At 36.1% G+C, this 19,555-nt stretch overlaps 2 protein-coding genes across 16 annotated transcripts in view; both read right to left on the bottom strand.

Annotated features, from left to right (window-relative positions):
• The window catches only part of KIAA0586 (KIAA0586 ortholog), a 134,630-nt gene that overhangs the window by 83,947 nt on the left and 31,128 nt on the right, over positions 1–19,555 (bottom strand). For all 15 annotated transcript variants that reach the window (XM_064365918.1, XM_064365921.1, XM_064365925.1 and 12 more), the window contains 9 exons: positions 18,795–18,918; positions 15,516–15,648; positions 14,340–14,560; positions 13,793–13,865; positions 12,315–12,542; positions 11,216–11,390; positions 6,338–6,532; positions 4,447–4,634; positions 1,229–1,339 (listed from right to left, as the gene is read on the bottom strand). In XM_064365918.1, coding sequence (XP_064221988.1) covers positions 1,229–1,339; positions 4,447–4,634; positions 6,338–6,532; positions 11,216–11,390; positions 12,315–12,542; positions 13,793–13,865; positions 14,340–14,560; positions 15,516–15,648; positions 18,795–18,918 — 1,448 coding nt within the window. The remainder of the gene's footprint in view (positions 1–1,228; positions 1,340–4,446; positions 4,635–6,337; positions 6,533–11,215; positions 11,391–12,314; positions 12,543–13,792; positions 13,866–14,339; positions 14,561–15,515; positions 15,649–18,794; positions 18,919–19,555) is intronic.
• LOC105716368 (heat shock factor-binding protein 1-like) lies at positions 7,094–8,628 on the bottom strand. The gene has a single exon (XM_064365742.1). It carries the CDS (start codon positions 8,474–8,476, stop codon positions 8,144–8,146), a length of 333 nt encoding a protein of 110 aa, XP_064221812.1. The 5' UTR covers positions 8,477–8,628; the 3' UTR covers positions 7,094–8,143.

Genomic DNA, 19,555 nt, shown 5'->3' with positions numbered 1-19,555 from the left:
CAATTAAGCACAAATGTCACTTAGGGTGAGTTCTATTTCTTTTCTGGCTTTTTTTTTTTTTGAGATGGGGTCTTGCTCTGTTGCCAGGCTGGAGTGCAGTGGCGTGAACTCTGATCATTGCAACCTCCACCTCCTGAGTTCAAGCGATTCTCCTGCCTCAGCCTCCTGAATAGCTGGGACTACAGGCGCATGCCACCATGCCCAGATAATTTTTGTATTTTTAGTAGAGATGGGGTTTCACTATGTTGGCTAGGATGGTTTCGCTCTCTTGACCTTGTGATCGGCCCTCCTCAGCCTTTCAAAGTGCTGGGATTACAGGCATGAGCCACTGTGACCAGCCCAGGGTCAGTTCTATTTCATTACTTGTGATTATGAGAGATTGCTGGTGTTCTTTCTGCTTTTAAAACTGTATCCTCGATGACTAAATTTGCTTACAATAAACAAGACTTGAGGTAAGCTACATTGCTATTTTGCTGTGTAGTAAAGCCATAGCTTCATTATTCAAAAGCAAATAAATACCAGGAAGAAATGCATATTTTTGTATCATGTCTACAGTAGGATAACAAGGTAACATCCAAAATATAAACTCCAATTGTCACTATAAAATTCACATTTAGGAAATCTATAATTCCCACGTAAATCAAAGATTCATCACCAAAGAGAAATTCTTTCTTCACATGAGTTTCACAACTTAAATTACCAAAACATTGCACTAAAGAGTATCACTTTCCAAACAGTTATAAATGTAAGAATCTGAAACAAACTTTCAAGTTCATAAACAATTCAAAATTTGTTTCGGGCTGGGCGTCGTGGTTCACGCCTATAATCCAAAAACTTTGGGAGGCTAAGGCAGGGGGATCACTTGAGGTCAGGAGTTCAAGACCAGCCTGGCCAACAAAATGAAACACTGTCTCTACTAAAAATACAAAAATTAGCCAGGTGTGGTGGCAGGCGCCTGTAATCCCAGCTACTTGGGAGGCTGAGGCAGGAGAATTGCTTGAACCTAGAGGCAGTGGTTATAGTAAGACAAGATCATGTCACTATACTTAAGCCTGAGTGACAGAGCAAGACTCTGTTTAAAAAAAAAAAAAAAATTTGTTTTGAATCTTTTCCTCAAAATCTAAATTTTTATGTTATTTTATGATAAAATGCTTTAAATGGAGCAACATTAGTTAAAATCTACAATCAGACATTACTCAAAATAATATGATAAAATTCTGAAATATACCTTTATCCAAGTTTGCACAGGAGGAAGAGATGCTTCCTTAAGACTAGGCAGAGGTGAACTGACATCAGCACTACCATTTGAAATGCTGTCGATATCTACACTAGGCAATACCTAAAACAGAATACAACATTTAGTTTTCTGTTTATCATTTTTACTCAAACATTTTTATGTGGATGTTTATATATATGTATATGTATGTGTATATATATACATGATGTAAATATATATGACGCTTTGTTTTTATGTATACATATATGTATACATATATGTATACATATATGTATACATAAAAACAAAGCATGCCCTTTAAGTTTTTATTGTGAAGCCAATGGATGACAAAATTTTTAAATTATGAAAGCATATTTTACAAAATGTGAAAAATAAAGAAAGAAATACACAAAATTCTATCTTAAGATAACTTCATTTTCACTATTCCCTTTGTCTTTTACTATCTACTTATACGTAACTCAAATTTAAAATAGTTTTCATTCGGCCATGCCTGGTGGCTCATGCCTGTAACCCCAGCACTTTGAGAGGCCAAGGCAGGTGGATCACTAGGTCAGGAGATCAAGACCATCCTGGCTAACACAGTGAAATCCCACCTCTACTAAAAATACAAAAAATTAGCCGGGCGTTGTGGCACACACCTGTAGTCCCAGCTACTCAGGAGGCTGAGGCAGGAGAATCGCTTGAACCCGGGAGGTGGAGGTTGCAGTGAGCCGAGATCATGCCACTGCACTCCAGTCTGGGTGACAGAGTGAGACTCCTTTTCAAACAAAAAAATAGTTTTCATTCTTGATTTTTCATTGTGATTACAATGAAGAACCATAAACACTTTATCACACTTTTGTACAGACTTCATAATTATATTTTTAAACGACTATATAACATTTCAATAAATATACATGTCTTAATTATTTAATTATGTTCCATTTGGAAAATTTTCCAATTTTTCCACTTATATATATATATAAATGATAGTAGAAAAAATATATATGTATATCACTGCAAAATATATCTATCACTACCAAAAAACTTTATACACACACACACACACACACACACACACACACACAGTTTTCTTCCTAAACTCTAAATTAATTCACTATGCTAGATAGCCAGATATTGGATTAACTTTCTGAGCTACAGGACACGAATACTTAAGATTCTTGGAATTACTGGTGAAATGTAATCCAAACAGTCTCTATTTACATAATCAAAAACATAATTAATTCTAAGTTTTATCCAACCCTTACCAAAATTAGATAATATGATTGTTTCAGCAATAATAGTTTTTTAATGGAAGCATATTATTATTTTAATTTGCATTATCTTGGTTACTGGCAAAATTTATTCAGTTTGCTTGCTGATAAACTGTACTTCCTCTTTTGTAGAGTCTTATTCATGTCCTTTGAATATTTCTAGATTGAATCTATGTGTTTTCTTATTAATTTATGGAGATCTTTATATTTAAAAATTAATGCTTTACTAGCATCTTCTTTTTATAAGTTCTTACTGTGTATTGCTTGCCTTTTAATTAAGGATTTTCCCCACCCAATCTGGATTCCTCTAATTTCCCCAAGAATTGACTATGCTAGTGATGCTCATTCATTCAATACACATCAACTGAGTTTGCACTTGGCTCAGGAAGCTGTCCAGGCTCAAGTGTCCCCAGGTCTCCCAAAGCCTCCACCGCAGCCACACAGCTAGATTAGTGAGCCTGCACTGTCAGAAGGATGCCCAGACTGCTGTAAGTGAGGAACAAATTTAGGTTCATGTTGAGAGTTCCCTGCCCTGCAAGAATGACTGGGAGTTGAAGGGTTCCACTCCAGGCCAGGGCTTTATTGTGCATTTGCTCCTATCAAGCACAGTGCAAGGAGTCTTCCTGAGACCCACTGACTGCCTCAGCCCTAACAACTTGGCTCTGAAAACATATTGTCAATTTTAGCTGTAGGGTAGAAGTCACTCTATGAGAATGAAGAATTTGTGGAACTACATGGGTGATTTCTAAGTCTCTGGGAACCTCTCAGGCTGGTGGGTTGAGGCTGTTCTGTATAAATTTGTGCAGTAGAAATGGATGGTTCATTTGTTCAGGGAGCAGTGTGCAGTCAAAAATCAGTACTAAGAGCCTGTTGACTGTTCATGTGGTAGCATTTGACAGCTCCAAGATTATCTTCTCCTCAGTGGTCAGGATCCAAGAATGAGGCAAGTCTCTATTCCCAGAGGGCATACTAAGTTGCCCAAGAAAACTCATTTGTCCTGGCTCAGTCATGAGAAGAATCCTGGAGCAGTCTAAGGACTGGAGTGTTCTAATTAATTGTAAGTAAGCAAGGATGGCACAGGGGTTGGAGTAAATTAGCCAAAAACTTTACCATGGTTCATGAACACTTTCCTATATATGCCTCCTGACTGGTCAATAGAAAATCACATGTAAACACTCATGTTCATTGTTGTCCAGACCTAGTGAAGACCTCAGCTTCTAAAGCTGGATCCCAGGCCAATGGATAGATGTTTGAATGTGGAAGTCAAAGGGTTTCTTCCCACATGAGCCTGTTTAAGTCTTGTATTCATTCAAGTTTTCTAACATATGTTAGTGTAAAGTTTCAAGTGTTAATTATATAAGTCAAAAACATTAACTTTTAAAAATTAATTATAATACACAATTCAACTGTTCCCTTTGGAATATTATCAAGCCACTTGTAATAAGTCATTGGCCTAGAAGAATAGCTTAAATCATCCAAAACAGGATAGAAACATCACATTAATATCACAGTTTTAAAAATAAAGGAAACAGCCGGGCACAGTGGCTCACACCTGTAATCCCAGCACTTTGGGAGGCCAAGGTGGGTGGATCACCTGAGGTGAGGAGCTTGAGACAAGCCTGGCCAACATGTGAAATCCTGTCTCTACTAAAGCAAATACAAAAAGTCAGCTGGGAGTGGTGGCAGGCACCTGTAATCCCAGCTACTCAGGAGTCTGAGGCAGGAGAATTGCTTGAACCCAGGAGGTGGAGGTTGCAGTGAGCCAAGATCACGCCATTGCACTCCAGCCTGGGTGACAAGAGCAAAACTCCATCTAAAAAATAAAAATAAATAAAAAGTAAAGGAGCCATGATGAAAGCAGTATTTTCATGAAGCATTAAAATGAATTTCACTACTAATGTTAAGCAAAAAAATTTTTTCTTCCTTAAAATTTTCTGCTCACACACCCTGACATACCTGTACAGTAAGCCCAGGAGGATCCTTTTTTTCTGACTTCATTTCTACAACAGCTATGTTAGGTTTCTTTACTCCAGTTTCTACTTTTCGAGATGACGGAGGAATAGAAGTAGTCACAGTTACAGGGTGTGGCTTGCTGACAATCACTCTAGCAGGTGGCATAGAATCACTATTACTTTGGGTTTGTCCTAAGAAGTTTAGGGGAAAAAACAAGTCAACTAGTTCAGCAAAAAAAGAGAAATGTCTAATACACCACCTGGATCTTAATGGCTATATTCTCATACGAAAAAAAAGTCCTATCTGACAATCACCTCTCTCTCCAACATCAGCATTATCGACATATTCACCATACTCAGCGACTTTTACTAGGGAGTTATATGTACTAACACTTCACATCACTATCTAATTTAATCCTCAAAATAAAGGCTAATATAAAGCTATTAATATTATCCACATTTTAAAATGTCAAAAACTTTCACTTCCACAGTCCTACTTGTTTTCTACATATCAAAGTAAAAAGGGGTAGTACAGTGTACTTGTTGAAAACACAGACTATAAAGCCAGATTGCCTCTGCCTGGGTTTGAATCCTGACGCCATTCCCATTGTGTGGCCTTTGACAAATTATGTAACCCCTTTGTGCTTCAGTTTCTTTAGCTATATAATTTGCATATTACCATGTGCTTTAGAGGGTGGATTAAATGAGAGAATATATGTAAAGTACTCAGAACTGTACCTGGCACATAGTAAGGACTTTAAAAGTGTTAGCTATTTTATTACTAGAAGATATGTTTAAACAGAGAGCTATTATGTTGACACACCATTAACCCAAAATTTCAAAAATAAAAAATTATCTTATGTTAAAAAATATTCATACTTAAATCATTAATCAAAACAAAAGAATAGCAATGACACTAATGGGAAAAAAAGAGCTAATTAGACTTGAAGAGCTGGTGTGAGGACAAAAATGATCTGTTTAATTTTTAACATGACAACTCAGAGAATGCAAATAAGTAAATAAACAACTATTGGCTTAGATTACACACCCACACAGCTTTCAGTATGATAGCCTAGTTCAAAAGTACAAAAAAGTACATGAATAATTCCCCAAAGACATAATGGTATTAACAAGCCAATCAGACTTCTTGAATTATTATCAATGTCCATGACATATTTAAACTTTTCTTTTAAGGGACAGGGTCTTGCTCTGTTGTCCAGGCTGGAGTACAGTGGCATAAGCATCATTTACTGCAGCCTCAAACTCCTGGCCTAGGCTGAAGGGATTCTACTGCTTCAGCCTCCAGAGCAGCTAGGACTACAGGGTATTCCACCAAGCCCAGATAATTTTTTTTTTTAAGAGACAAGGTCTTGCTATGTTGCTTGGGCTGGTCTCAAACTCCTGGTCTCAAGCAATCCTCCCATCTCAGCTTCCCAAAGTGCTGTGATTAAAGGCATGAGCCACTGTGCCCAGCCAAAACATTTTTTAAAACTTCATTTCATCTACAATAATATACTATAACCTATCAAAAGAATGCTTCCTGTTGGTGAAACTAAAGCAGGTACCCACCATTTCAGAGACTGCTATTACACAGAATAAAATATACTCTGAGCCCCTCCCCACAAAAACAAACAACATTTACAGGAAAAGGTAGGTGACTATTATGTTAGTACCATCTTGTAAGTTCTGCTACTGCTGATAAGAATTTAAAATTCACAGGCTGGGCACGGTGGCTCACGCCTGTAATCTCAGCACTTTGAGAGGCTGAGGTAGGCAAATTGCTTGAGTCCAGGAGTTTCAGACCAGCCTGAGTCACATAGCAAAATCCTGTCTCTAATAAATAAACAAACAAATAAATAAACAAAATTCATCCCACATATTTTGTTGGGTCTTACCTAAAAGAATTGCCATAGGAATCAGATGACCTTCCAGTGTACCTGAAGAAGTGGGCATTTCTCTACTTGGGCTGAACAAATACTGCTGATCGCCGTGAGGTAACATAGGAATGCAATGTTTTGTTTTAGAATCCATCTTTATAGGTTTTGTTGCATAGAATTCAGTCTGTGTTCTTATTGACTTTATCTTAGTGCCTATAATAATTACCAATGGCAGACATTTAAAATATTGTTAAAATATCTACTATCCGGCCATCTAGAAACACAATAGCTCTTCACAGAAAAATCTCAATTCTATATATAAAGTTACAGGGCCCCAAAACAGAAGTAATATATAGACCAGAGGTGCCAAACTGCTTAAATGGCCAGATAGTAAATATTTCAGTCTGGCAGGCCACGTGATCTTAGCTGTAATGACTCAGTTCTGTTGTTGTATAATGAAAGAAGCCACGGACAATATTTAAATGAAGGAACACAGATGCAAATAAAACTTTAGAAAAATAGTCAGCTCACCTGTAGGCCATATTTGCCAGACCCTGAATAGATAAACAACTTGTACAGCTACTATGACCAAATAGATACAACTAGAAAAAAATGTTAAATAAAGATTCTAAAGAATATTCAGACAAAGTTTGAATTCATTAAATTTTTTTCCATAGGTACAAAAAAGTTAATGATCATTTTTGGAACTGGATGATTTTCATTTTTTCCTTACACCTTTATACATAACATAATTCTGAATAACCAGCCTTTATATTTAAAAGTTAGGTACAGATAATCTAATTCTATACTTACCTAAACCTTACGCATTAATATTGTTATACAGTAGGCCCTCCTTATCTGTAGTTTCTCTTTCCCTGTCTCAGTTACCTGGGGTCAACCTTGGTTGGAAATATCAAATGGAAAATTCGAGAAATAAATAATTCATAAGTTTTTAAAAATTATTATTTATTATTATTTTTTTTTGAGACGGAGTCTTACCCCACCCAGGCTGGAGTGCAGTGGTGTGATCTCAGCTCACTGTAACCTCTGCCTGCCAGGCTCAAGTGATCTTCCCACCTCAGCCTCCAGAGTAGATAAGACCACAGATGCACACCACCATTCCCAGCTAAGTCATAAGTTTTACATTGTATGCTGTTCTGAGTAGCACAATAAAGTCTCATGCCATCCTGCTCCATCCTGCCCAGGACATGAATCTTCCCTTTGTCCAGGGTATCTACACTGTAAACACCACATGCCCATTAAAAACTTAGTTGCCATCTCAATTATCAGATTAAAAAAACATAGTAGATGTTATAGCTTGGTACTATCCATTGTTTTAGGCATCCATTGAGGGTACTGGAACATATCCCCCATGAATAAGGGAAGACCATTGTACATTTTTTTCTGTTCCTATGATGTATACATTTGTATGTTGCCATTATATCCTAAATCTTAAAAAATAAAAAATATGACTTTATGTCTTTGGAGAAGTGGATAAATATCTATGGAACACACAAAAAAAGTGAATAAAAGAATAAAGTAAAAGGGCAAAGGAAAAGAGGCCAAAACATTTTCTAAATAATTTCCTGACATTATATTTTTACTTTTAACATGTAGGTGCTTTTTTTTTAATGCAGAAACCCCCAAAGTTTTAGTGTTTAATAATTAATAGCACAACTGACCAAGGTCCAAGATGTGAAGATACCATGTTCAAGAAACTGGGGGGTAAAGCGCTCTATAAACTGACTATATAGTATGTGATAAGAAAGCACATTTTATAATATAAAACCTGTCTACACATAGTATTTAGCTGCAAAAAGCCATTCAATCTTCTCTTGGCTTGGAAAAATGGTGTTCCAGATTCCAGTATAAATTATTAGCAACCCTTAACTCTCTTTTTGTGACAGATACCTTGTTTTCACCTTCCAGTTCTTCCATTCCAGCCCGTGTCATGAGGTCTGTGATGTTCTTCTCCAGATTATCAATGTGACTACTTAAATCATCAATTCTCCCAATGATCTGGTCAGACATAGTCTGAAATTTATCTTGCATCTGCTGCAGGAGCATCTGCACCACTGAGGTGAGGTCCTGCATGGTCTTGGGGTCGTTCTCGACCATCTCCCCAGCACCCAGCTTGGTGGTGATGTCTCGGACCATCACCTACACTTCCATTTCACATGTGGGTGTTTATATGTATTTAATTTTTGTTTTACAGAGACAGGGTCTTGCTCAGTTGCTCAGGCTGGAGTGCAGTGGCACTATTATAGCTCACTACAACCTTGAGCTCTGAGGCTCAGGTGCTAAAGCAATCCTCCCACCTCAGCCTCCCAAGTAGCTGGGACTACAGGCACACCCTGCTAATATTTTAAATTTATTGTAGAGATGGGATCTAGCTAGGTTGCCAAGGCTGGTCTTGAATCCTAGGTCTCAAGCAATCCTCCTGCCTCAGCCTCCCAAAGTGGTAGGATTACAGGCATGAGGCACTGTGCCCAACCTATACATCTAGACTTTTAAATATAGGTTCCTTTTGTTTATGATCCCAGGAAGAAAAATTTTAGTACCATGTCTATATTCTTTCATCTTGTTTTCTGATACTTATTCATTCTATTAAATGAATATTTTTCTTGAGTGTTTATTTAAAATGTTTTTTCAGCATTTAATATGTGTTAAACATTGTTTCAGGCACAAGGAATACAGAGGTGAACTAAACCAACTGTACTCATGGAGTTTACAGTCTAGTACTGACAAATAAATAAATAATAAAACAAAGAAACAAAAATATAACACAAGAAGTGTGAAGTGCTATGAAGAACAATATGGCAGGGTGAGGAGATAAAGAGGAACAGGAGATAAGTCTTTGAATAGAATGGTCAGGGTAGATCTCTCTAAGGAGCTAACATCTAAGAGCAGAGATGGAAGAACTGAGAGAGAGAACCATGCAACTGTTTGAACGCAGAGCTCTCCAGACAGAGGAAATGGCAGGTACTGAGGCCCTAGAATGAGCATAAGTCCTTAGGTTCTGATATGGCTTGGCTCTGTGTCCCTACTCAAATCTGATCTCAAATTGATCCCCATTTGTCACAGGAGAGACCTGGTGGTAGATGACTGCATCATGGGGACAGTTTCCCCTAATTTGTTCTTGTGATAGTGAGTTCTCATGAGATCTGATTAAAAGGGCAGGGCTTTCTATGCTCCCTCTCTCCTGATGCCATGTAAAACGTGCCTTGCTTCCCTTCTGCCATGACTGTAAGTTTCCTGAGGCCTCCCCAGCGATGTGGAACTGTGAGTCAATTCCACCTTTTTTTCTTTATAAATCACCCAGTCTCAGGAAGTTCTTTGTAACAGTGTGAAAATGGACTAATACAGGCTCTCAATCACTTCTGACCATTAAAAGGGTTACTGAATAAAGTTATTTTCGGATCTGAAAGCATTTTAAAATCTCAAATTATTTTTTTGCAAAGACTTTCAAAATCCCACATGTAAATTATTAGCAAAGCTACACTAGCCCAGGCACAGTGGCTCACGTCTATAATCCCAGCACTTTAGGAAGCCAAGGTGGGTGGGTCACCTGAGTGCAGGAGTTCAAGTAGCCTGGCCAATATGGTGAAACCTCGTCTCTAATAAAAATGCAAAAACAATTAGCCAGGCGTCATGGCACATCCCTGTAATCCCAGCTACTTGGGAAGATGAGACAGGAGAATCGCTTGAACCCTGGAGGCGGAGGTTGCAGTGAGGTTGCAGTGAGCTAAGATCACGCCACTGCACTCCAGCCCAGGCAACAGAGCAAGACTCCATCTAAAAAAATAAAAAAATAGCAAAGCTACACTAAATAACAGAAAACTTTAGGGTAAATATCATCCATTAGGATAAATATCACCCATAAGCTACATGCTTTCCATTTTAAAATAATGTAAGTAAAATTTCTATATAACCTGACACTCTGTATGATTACATAACTTTTAGAAAGGAAAGAGAACCAAAGTAACCACCATAGCGCCAACTTCTAGAAAGGATAAGAGAGGAAAACGGGTGTGTGTCTACTAGATATCACATATTGTCAACTGTAGCTTACTGATGGCTAAGTAGAAGCTGATAAACTATAGTACATAACCAAAGTTAACAGACTCAGTATATAACCAAGAGTTATACTTAAATATACAGTACCAGTGAAACAGTAGATGTGACTCAAAACACACAGTGATAAATGAAGATGTTTTCAGTTGTGCACAAAAGCAACAAAAAAAGTTTTCACCTTTCTACCTAAGTCTCTTTTAAAACAAAACTGCAAAAGTGCCCATCAACACTTTTATGATAATGAACAGCATATGGCTGATATTTCTGTTCATAAGAACATAATGGACCAAGGTCTTTAGGAAATGTCTAGATTATAATTTAGATGCTCAAGATTCATCATCACCCAGCCTAGGCAATGTGGCAAAACCCTGTCTCTACAAAAAATACAAAAAAATTAGCCACGTGTGGTGGTGTTTGCCTGTCGTCCCAGCTACTTGGGAGGCTGAGGAGGGAGGATCACTTGAGTCCAGTATGTCAAGGCTGCAGTGAACTGTGACTGCACCACTGCAATCCAGCCTGGGGGATAGAATGAGACCCTGTCTCAAAAAAAAAAAAAATCATTTTCTCCTAAATAAAACTTTAATGATGCTTTTTCTCAAGATGCTATTTAATCCTACATTTCTTCCCAATTATTCCTATCTTGTGTATGATTTTTAAGTTTTAGCCTATTTCTTCCTACCTCTCCTAAAAGGAATTATTTTTCATCCCCAAGCATTATATAACTGCATTTGTAAATAATAAATAAAAAGCAAAAAGAAATTTTACATGTTAAACTGATACCACTAAGAAGTGAGAGTAAACACAAAAAATGAGATTCCTTACCTTTAACTCGTTCTATTACTTTTGGTCTCTGTGGTTTGGACTTAGGAGATGGAGAATTAAATCTGAGATATGGTCCTTTTTTAAGAGTGCTTCGATGACCCTGATAAACTGGCTTTCCATAGACTTGTAACATATAATCTTCATCTTGAATTACTGTGGATGCTTTCAAAAGTCCCTATGTGTATAAAGTTATTCAACTCACCATGAAAATAGTCATCAAACATTTACCTCATTTTTCTAAAGTCACCTTTGCTAGCTTAAGTACTATAATAAGAATGATCAGGTCAAAAATAACCTCTATTTTAAACAGCCCTTAAATTCTAGATATAGATTTCAAGCATTAGTTTGAAAAGCTTTAAATATAAAAATCAACCACCTAAGAAACATGAAAATTTTTACCTTACTAAGTGTATTTTCAGCACCAAAGAGAAACATTTAAATACATTTTACATATTTATTATATTAAAGTACAATAAAAATACAATAACCTTAACTTTTAAATGATTTTGCATATTCCTGAACCCACTTTCAACCATAATCTAAATATCACAGAAAGGTAGCATTTACTGAGCATCTACTAAGTACCAAGGATTGAATTGGATACTTTGCTGATCTTCTCAACAATCCATATTTGGCACTAAGAAAGTTATAGCCTAGTTAGAGCAGTCAAAAAAATTTCCTCCATACGATCTAGTACCATGGCTTGCATATACTAGACACTAAACATGCATTTGTTACACTGAAAAAATAAACTATACACACACATGCACACACACACACACAAATGAAACACAATTTTGAGTACCATCAACTACAGAATCCAGTTTTTGGTCTATATGATCTCTAGATACACTTGCTATAACTACAAAACTATGATACCAAGGTGTAAGGTCTTAGAAGAAAGGAACTATCTATTTTATTCAGTGCTTTTCACATTATAAATCCAAAACTCTAAATATCAATAGTGTAAAAATAGTCTACATTTGTATAGTCCTTCATATTTTAAAACACCATCACATTTGCTTCATTAATTTTCTCTTAAAGGAAATGATCGATTTTAACACAACAATTATGTTAAAAGAATAGATTAGGATCTTACTTCTTTTCTCTCTTTCTGTATACTTGCAGCAGGCATGCCCCACATAGGTAGATTTCTAAAATGCTCTTCTATTTGCTTTTGAGAATGTTTTCTTGGAATTACAGATTTGTTTACAGTTTTATCTTGTGTGTTGGTCCTAATATGTTTAGTCATATTGTGAGCTTTCTTGGTCCTCTGATTCTTCTGATCAAATATTTTTTGTTCACAGTCTGTTCTTGACAGTTCATCCTTAATATAACCAAAGTTAAAATCACTCAAAATACATCCAAATAGTAATGCTTTCACATCAGAAAGTATTAGAATTTATTTTTTGCTGTTATGTAAATACAGTTTAGCAGTTTTAAATGTGTTAAAAAGAAAGGATATTGGCTTTATTGGATATATGAAATAAAAATTCTCTGGAAAAATAAACAAAACCCTAAAAAGACTAGTATCTTTTGAAGCAGGGGGAATGGGAAATAATAGAAGGGTTGCACAGGTAGGAGGACAACTTTGAGTGACAAACCTTTTTACACTTTTTGATGTTTGAACCAAATGAATTTTGTTAACAATTTAAAAAGTAAAACATACGTTTCAAAAAAAGCAAACAATTTTGTAACAAAACTCTGAGGTAAATATAAATTTAAATTATGTGAAAGTTTAAACAATCATATTTTACATGGAATTCATGGCAAAAGAGTGAGATATACTGCCAGTTGACTGTAGAGCCAAAACTAGATTCCAAATCTTCTGATTCTTAGTTCAACTTTTTTGTGTGTGTGCATCTTATAGTATCTAAAATAAATTTTTCATACCTTCATTAGAAATATATATTCTTAAACAACAAAGTTTTAAAATATATTTCTGTGTTTATTGCTGTGAAGCAGTACTGATGCTTCACCTTGCTACCATTGTGAGTAGCATATAAGGACATCTACAGTAAAAAAAAAACACGCCTTGCACCCAGCTTAACCTCAAATATATAAAATATATAAAATTTTTAAATTTCCTAAGAAAGATAATTTCCAGACCTTCACAATGCTGGATGTTTGAAGATGTACATTCCTATTGTGGATGTGAGAAAGAGGCTGTTTTTCCATCTGGAACTGACTTCTGTAAACTTAGTAAATCTAGTTTTTTTTTTCTCTTTGCACAACTCTAGTATTTTCACTTTGGTGAGCCAATGCTTCTAAATCTGCTGTTTTAAAATATCTTTGCAAGTATAATTCTTTTTCCAAAGACTTTTGCTAAATTTTCTTTCAGACTATTCACGTTTTATTGTCCAACAATTTGCCAAATTAAGAACCATAATATAATTCGAGATAAAGTACTTGTTAAAATTAAACTTATTACTAAGTAAATATAAAGGGTGATAGTGAAATTAAAAATTATAAGTGGATTTTCATATAAGAAATATTTTGAAAACAAGTGTAATGCCTATAAATTGGAATCAATGTTATCTTCTGAGAATTCACTTATCAGTTTTTTCCAAGACATACCTGAATTTCTGCAGAAATAGTTTTAATCCACTCATCCACTGTCCTTCTGATCCTAATTTTCTCTGACATCTCTCTATAAAAGAGAAAAAGGAATTTTCTCAAATTAGCATTTAATGTCCTGAGCAGGACTTGGATCAGATCTAACTCTTATCTAGTTGTGAAGCTACTAACCTAATAACCTTCATCTGAAAAGGAAAGGATATTAGGAAAGTAGGATAGGGGCCTAATATCCTTCATCTGAAAAGAAAAACCAATGGTACTAGTTTTCATCTAATATTTGAAGCATAAATGTTTGAAAAACACATGTAGACCCAAGAAGATATGTACCAAAGAAAGAAAAAACTAAAAGAAAAATTTCCACCAGAAAACAGTAGTACTACCACGTATATATCCAAATTCCAACTTTATAATAAGTTCTACATCTTCAAAGGCAATAAAGAACCTTTTAAAAAATACTAAAACATTTTAAGCAAAATAAAGTGCTTAGAAAAAAATTAAGTAGAACTGTCAGCCTCATAAATAATCTTGGATGCCAACATCTTCTTACCTGTTGGTAGATAAAGCATTGATAAGTGAATACATGGCAGCTCCATCTTTTGCACGAATAATAGCTTCCAGGTTTTCTTCAAGTACTTTTTTATTGTTTTGTACTCCTCTCAAAATCTTCTCAGCATCTTTCAATACAGATCTTGTTGTATTGGTTGTCTGAAGCTTAACAGAATTCTGTGGAAGATCTGCAAGCTTCAACATACTCGGAGATTCTTTTGGCTTAAAAGAAAAAAAGACCAAAAGTTACTAAACTCACACTGATTCTTTTAATCGAAACAAGGGTTATCACTATCATTGGGGCCATACATTATGCCAATATATTCTAAGGACTCAATTTGTCAAATTGAAGAGTTACAAAAGAATACTTGGCAATCAAAGAGCTTTTCCTCCATTTAGAAATACTAATGTGGGCCGGGAACGGTGGCTCACACCTGTAATCCCAGCAGTTTGGGAGGCTGAGGCAGGTGGATCACCTGTGGTCAGGAGTTCGAGACCAGCGTGGCCAACACGGTAAAATCCTGTCTCTACTAAAAAACACAAAAATCAGCCGGGCATCGTGGCACATGCTTGTAATCCTAGCTACTCAGGAGGCTGAGGTAGGATCACTTGAACCTGGGAGGCAGAGGGTGCAGTGAGCTTAGATCGTGCCACTGACCTCATGCCTGGGTGATAAAGAGAGACTCTGTCCCCTCCAAAAAAAAAGAAAAAAGAAAAGAAATCCTAATGTGAGTGTCAGAAAAAATAGAGGTGGGAAATCCATAGCAGCGTTGAGCAGTCCAGAGACCAAAAATAGCTCTCTCTGCTCAAGAAACCTAAAACAAAATAAAAGCAAGTTGGCTGTTTATGTATGGAATGTATGGCAGACATTGTGGATTGGATAAATGAGGTCTATTCATTCACAGGTCTCTTTTCCCTTCCTCCATTTCTAACAGAAGCTGGGAAGCCAGAGGAGGCAATATGGCTCAGTCCTGGTCAAGGAGCGAGAAGTAAATCACTTGGTGAAGGCTTCTGGAAATATTTTGTAAATGGAACAGACATGGCTAACATGTCTTTTTCAGTGCTTTTTCTTGCTTTTTCTTCATCCTTCCTCCTAATTTCTATCTTTATAACTTTTTTTATTCCTTTTAATTTTTATCTTAACCAATTATACTTGTTAAGACCATTCCCATTTTACCTGAACCATGCCATTTGTTTCTTTCTTCTTTCGGCCAAGGTCATGAAGAACATCATCAGACTTCTGCACAGTCACTTTAGCTGTTCCTAGCTCTTCAGAGGAAGGAAATCTTTCAGAAGGTAGAGTTTCAATGCTATAAAAGATTTTTTTTAAGTTTCCTAAATTGTTGTAAATTCAGTAAACATTTCATTACCCATCTCTTTGATACAGTCTTAACTATACATTACTCAGTGGTATCCTATTAAAATTGTACCAGGGAATTAATCAGTTATGTGACTAAACACATGAAACACAGAAAATCACAAGAGACAAAATTCATCTAACCAGAAAAGTTTAGACATAGCAAAAAAGGATCAGGAAAAGGTTATGCTTTCAGGAAGCAACATCTAGAGGCACTTCCAGATTGGTGGAGTAAGAACTTGTGAAAATCTGCTGCTCTGTAAGCATAATGAGAACCCTAGCAAAAATCATCAAAATCAAATTTTGCTAACCTCTGGAAATTAAAGACTTACAACAACCTGAGGGGCATTTATTCAGGAAAAAATGGCTGACTCTAGGTAAGAACAGCGAGCTTTATAGAATTTTTTTAACTTGTCTATCCAATTCTGTGGTGGCCTTGAAAACCAACAGCCTCACAACCACTAAAGAGAGTAGGATGGCTTGGAGTACTCCCAAAAGTCTCATTCACAGTATTTGTCTTTATTTGATCTGACTCACAGCTAGATCAGTGAGAAACTACACCCAGGGCATTTTTCAAAGACACTGGCAATTGTTTAACATCTCAGCAGCCTGAGGTTGTGATACTAGTTGGGGCAAACAAGATTGTGGTCAATAAATCTTAAAAATCTAGGTAATAAGATGTCCACGGTGGAGCTTTGAAAAGCTCCAACATATTCCTGGGAATTTAGAAGGCCATGCCTTCTAGTCCACATACAGGGTTATATACATGCCCAAGAGAGACCTGGGAAGATCCTAATCACTCACTTCTAGCTGACCCTGATGTTCTGTAAAAGTTAAGAAGTGAAGGCTAAAATAGACTCATAATCTGCCAGGCACTGGAGGCATGTTCTAGCTCATGCATACACACACACACACACACACACACACACACACACACACACACACACAATCCATGGCAAAGAGAAGGAGACTTATCAGTTCAAGGCAGTTAAGGAAATCTCTTTCCAATCATTAGTAGACTAAGCTAACAAAACAGAGACTTCAGTGGGTGCATATGACAAAGAATACAGACTTCACAGAATTAGGCCAGGAAAGTCACTAAACAAACAGCAACAATAACTAGCAACAACAATAAACTCTGGGAGGTGAAAGAATCTAATTTCCAGAGTTGCCACGCTGTATTATGTAAAATGCCCAGGTTTCAACAAAAATTTATGAGACATACAAAGAAACAGGAAAGCATAACCCAAACACAGAAAAAAAGCACAGTCAAAAGAAACTTCCCTTGAGGAATCCCAGATATTAGACGTACTAGGCAAAGACTATAAATCAGCTATTACTAAAAGAAACGAGTTTAAAAGTTAAAGGAAAGTTTAAGAATAAAGTCTTGCTAAATATAGAATGATCAATAAGGAGATAGAAAATATTTTTTAAAAAGACAAACAGAAATTCTGCAGTTGAAATGTAAATTCACTAGAGGGGATCAACACCATGTTGGCAGAAGAAATAATCAACAAACTTGAAGACAGGTTAATTGAGAATATCCAGTCTCAGAAATGGAAAGAAAAATAGATGAAGAAAAATTAAGTCTTAGAGACCTATGGGACACCATCAAGCACATCAACATACAACTCCTCATCAGAAACCATAGAGTCCAGAAGGCAGTCAGATGACACACTCAAAAAGCTCAAAAAGAACATCTACCAAAAATGCTATATATAGTAAAACTATCCTTCAAAAGTGAAGGAGGGGACACCAGGGGTGTGTGTGCAGAGAGGGATGACCACGTGAAGAGACAGTAAGAGGGAGGCCACCTGTAAGCCAAGAAGAGAGGCCTCAAAGGAAACCAACCCAGCCAGCACCTTGATCTTGAACTTCCAGCTTCCACAACTATGAGAAACCAAATTTCTGTTTAAACAACAAAAAGTGAAAAAGAAATTAAGATAGTACCAGATAAACAAAAACTGAAATAATTCATTGTTAACAGACCTATCCTATACGAAATGTTAGCAGGAGTCCTTCAGGGTGGGATAAAAAGATATTAGACGAACTTGAATCCATATGAAGAAACAGGGTACTAGTAAAGATGAACTATATAGGTAAACATAAAAGCCAGCATATGTATTTTTATTTGTATCTCTTTTCTTTTCCTCTCTGACTTAAAAGACAGCTGCATCAAATACTAATTACCAAGCTATATAAATGGGCTTATAATGTATAAAGATGTAATTTGTATGATAATAGAGGAAAGAAAAGTGGAGAGAACAGGGCTTTACTGGAGCAAAGTTTTTGAATACTATTGAAATTAAATCACTATTAATCCAAATCAGATTGTTTTAAATTAATATGTTAATTATCATTCCTAGAGTGACCACTACGAAAATAACTAAAAAAAAATAGCAAAGGAAATTACAAAATAATTAAAATGGTGCAACTAGAAAATGTCTAATACAAAAGAAGGCACTAAGAGAGGAACAGTGAAACTAAAAGACATAAGGCATATAGAAAGCAACATGGTAGACATAAATCCTACTTTATCAGTAATTACATTAAATGTAAATAGACTAAAATTATATAATATCTCTGCATAAAATTACTCAACATATGGCTCCTTTAGTTTTTATTACTGTAGTTTTAAAGATGTTGAAGATAAATATAACTATCATGGCCTGGATTTGATTTTTTTTTAAACTTTTTATTACGTAAAATTTCAAATAAACACAAAAATAGAGAAAAAACAAAAATGAACCTCATATACCCTAACTACAACAATCATTAACTCATGGCTAGCCTCATTTTATCTACATTCCCAACCTACTTGTCCCTACCCTATATTGAATTATTTTTGAAACAAATCCCAGACATCATTTAATCAGAAATGAATAATCTGCATACATTAGAAATTAATAATCTGCATTTTGAAAAAAATTATTCATTTCATAGTAATATTATAGAAAGGGGGAAGATATATTAGCATCAGAAAATAGTAACTAAATCTAAGATAAATTTAAGAAGCTATGCTATAATTTATTAAAAATCCCAAAGAAAATTTGAAAAATCTGAACAAAGCTCTTTTCAACCTAGTTTTCATTCCAATACCTGTCTGTTTTCTCAGGATTCCATCCTATTTTTGACCTAGTTAGTGAGGTGGTGTTTGATGATTCACTTTTTCTTGTCAAAGAATCATTATTATTCAAAATTTGTTCCAATAGTCTTACATTTCCTGAAATAGAAGAGATATAGTATCATTTTCCAAATACTAATTCATTTCTCTTTTATATGATATCTCATATATTTGTATTCTGGCCTAAGTTAGCTTCTTATGATGGTTATCTACTCAATTTATAGCCTACAGTGTATCCTACAATGTAGGCTATAAATATACTCATCAAATAAAACTAAATATTTATACCTCATAAAAACCATACCACAGGCTGGGTGCAGTGGCTCACGCCTATAATCTCAGCACTATGGGAGGCCAAGGTGGGCAGATCACCTGAGGTCGGGAGTTCAAGACAAGCCTGACCAACATGGAGAAATCCCGTCTCTACTAAAAATACAAACATTAGCCAGGCGTGGTGGTGCATGCCTGTAATCCCAGCTACTCGAGAGGCTAAGGCAGGAGAATCGCTTGAACCTGGGAGACGGAGGTTGCAGTGAGCCGAGATCGCACCACTGCACTCCAGCCTAGGCAACAAGAGCGAAACTCTGTCTCAAAATAAAACCCAAAAAACAAAAAACTATATCACAACATCATTAACTCATGGCTAGACTCATTTTATCTATGCTCCCACCTACTTGTGGCTCATGCCTACAATCCCAGCACTTTGGGAAGCTGAGGCAGGAGGACTGCTTGAGGC

This window comes from Aotus nancymaae, unplaced genomic scaffold (assembly GCF_030222135.1).
Source record: "Aotus nancymaae isolate 86718 unplaced genomic scaffold, 86718_ANA_hifiasm-v0.15.2.pri h1tg000062l, whole genome shotgun sequence".
Lineage (NCBI taxonomy): Eukaryota > Metazoa > Chordata > Mammalia > Primates > Aotidae > Aotus > Aotus nancymaae.
This window is presented reverse-complemented; position numbering and strand designations above follow the sequence as displayed.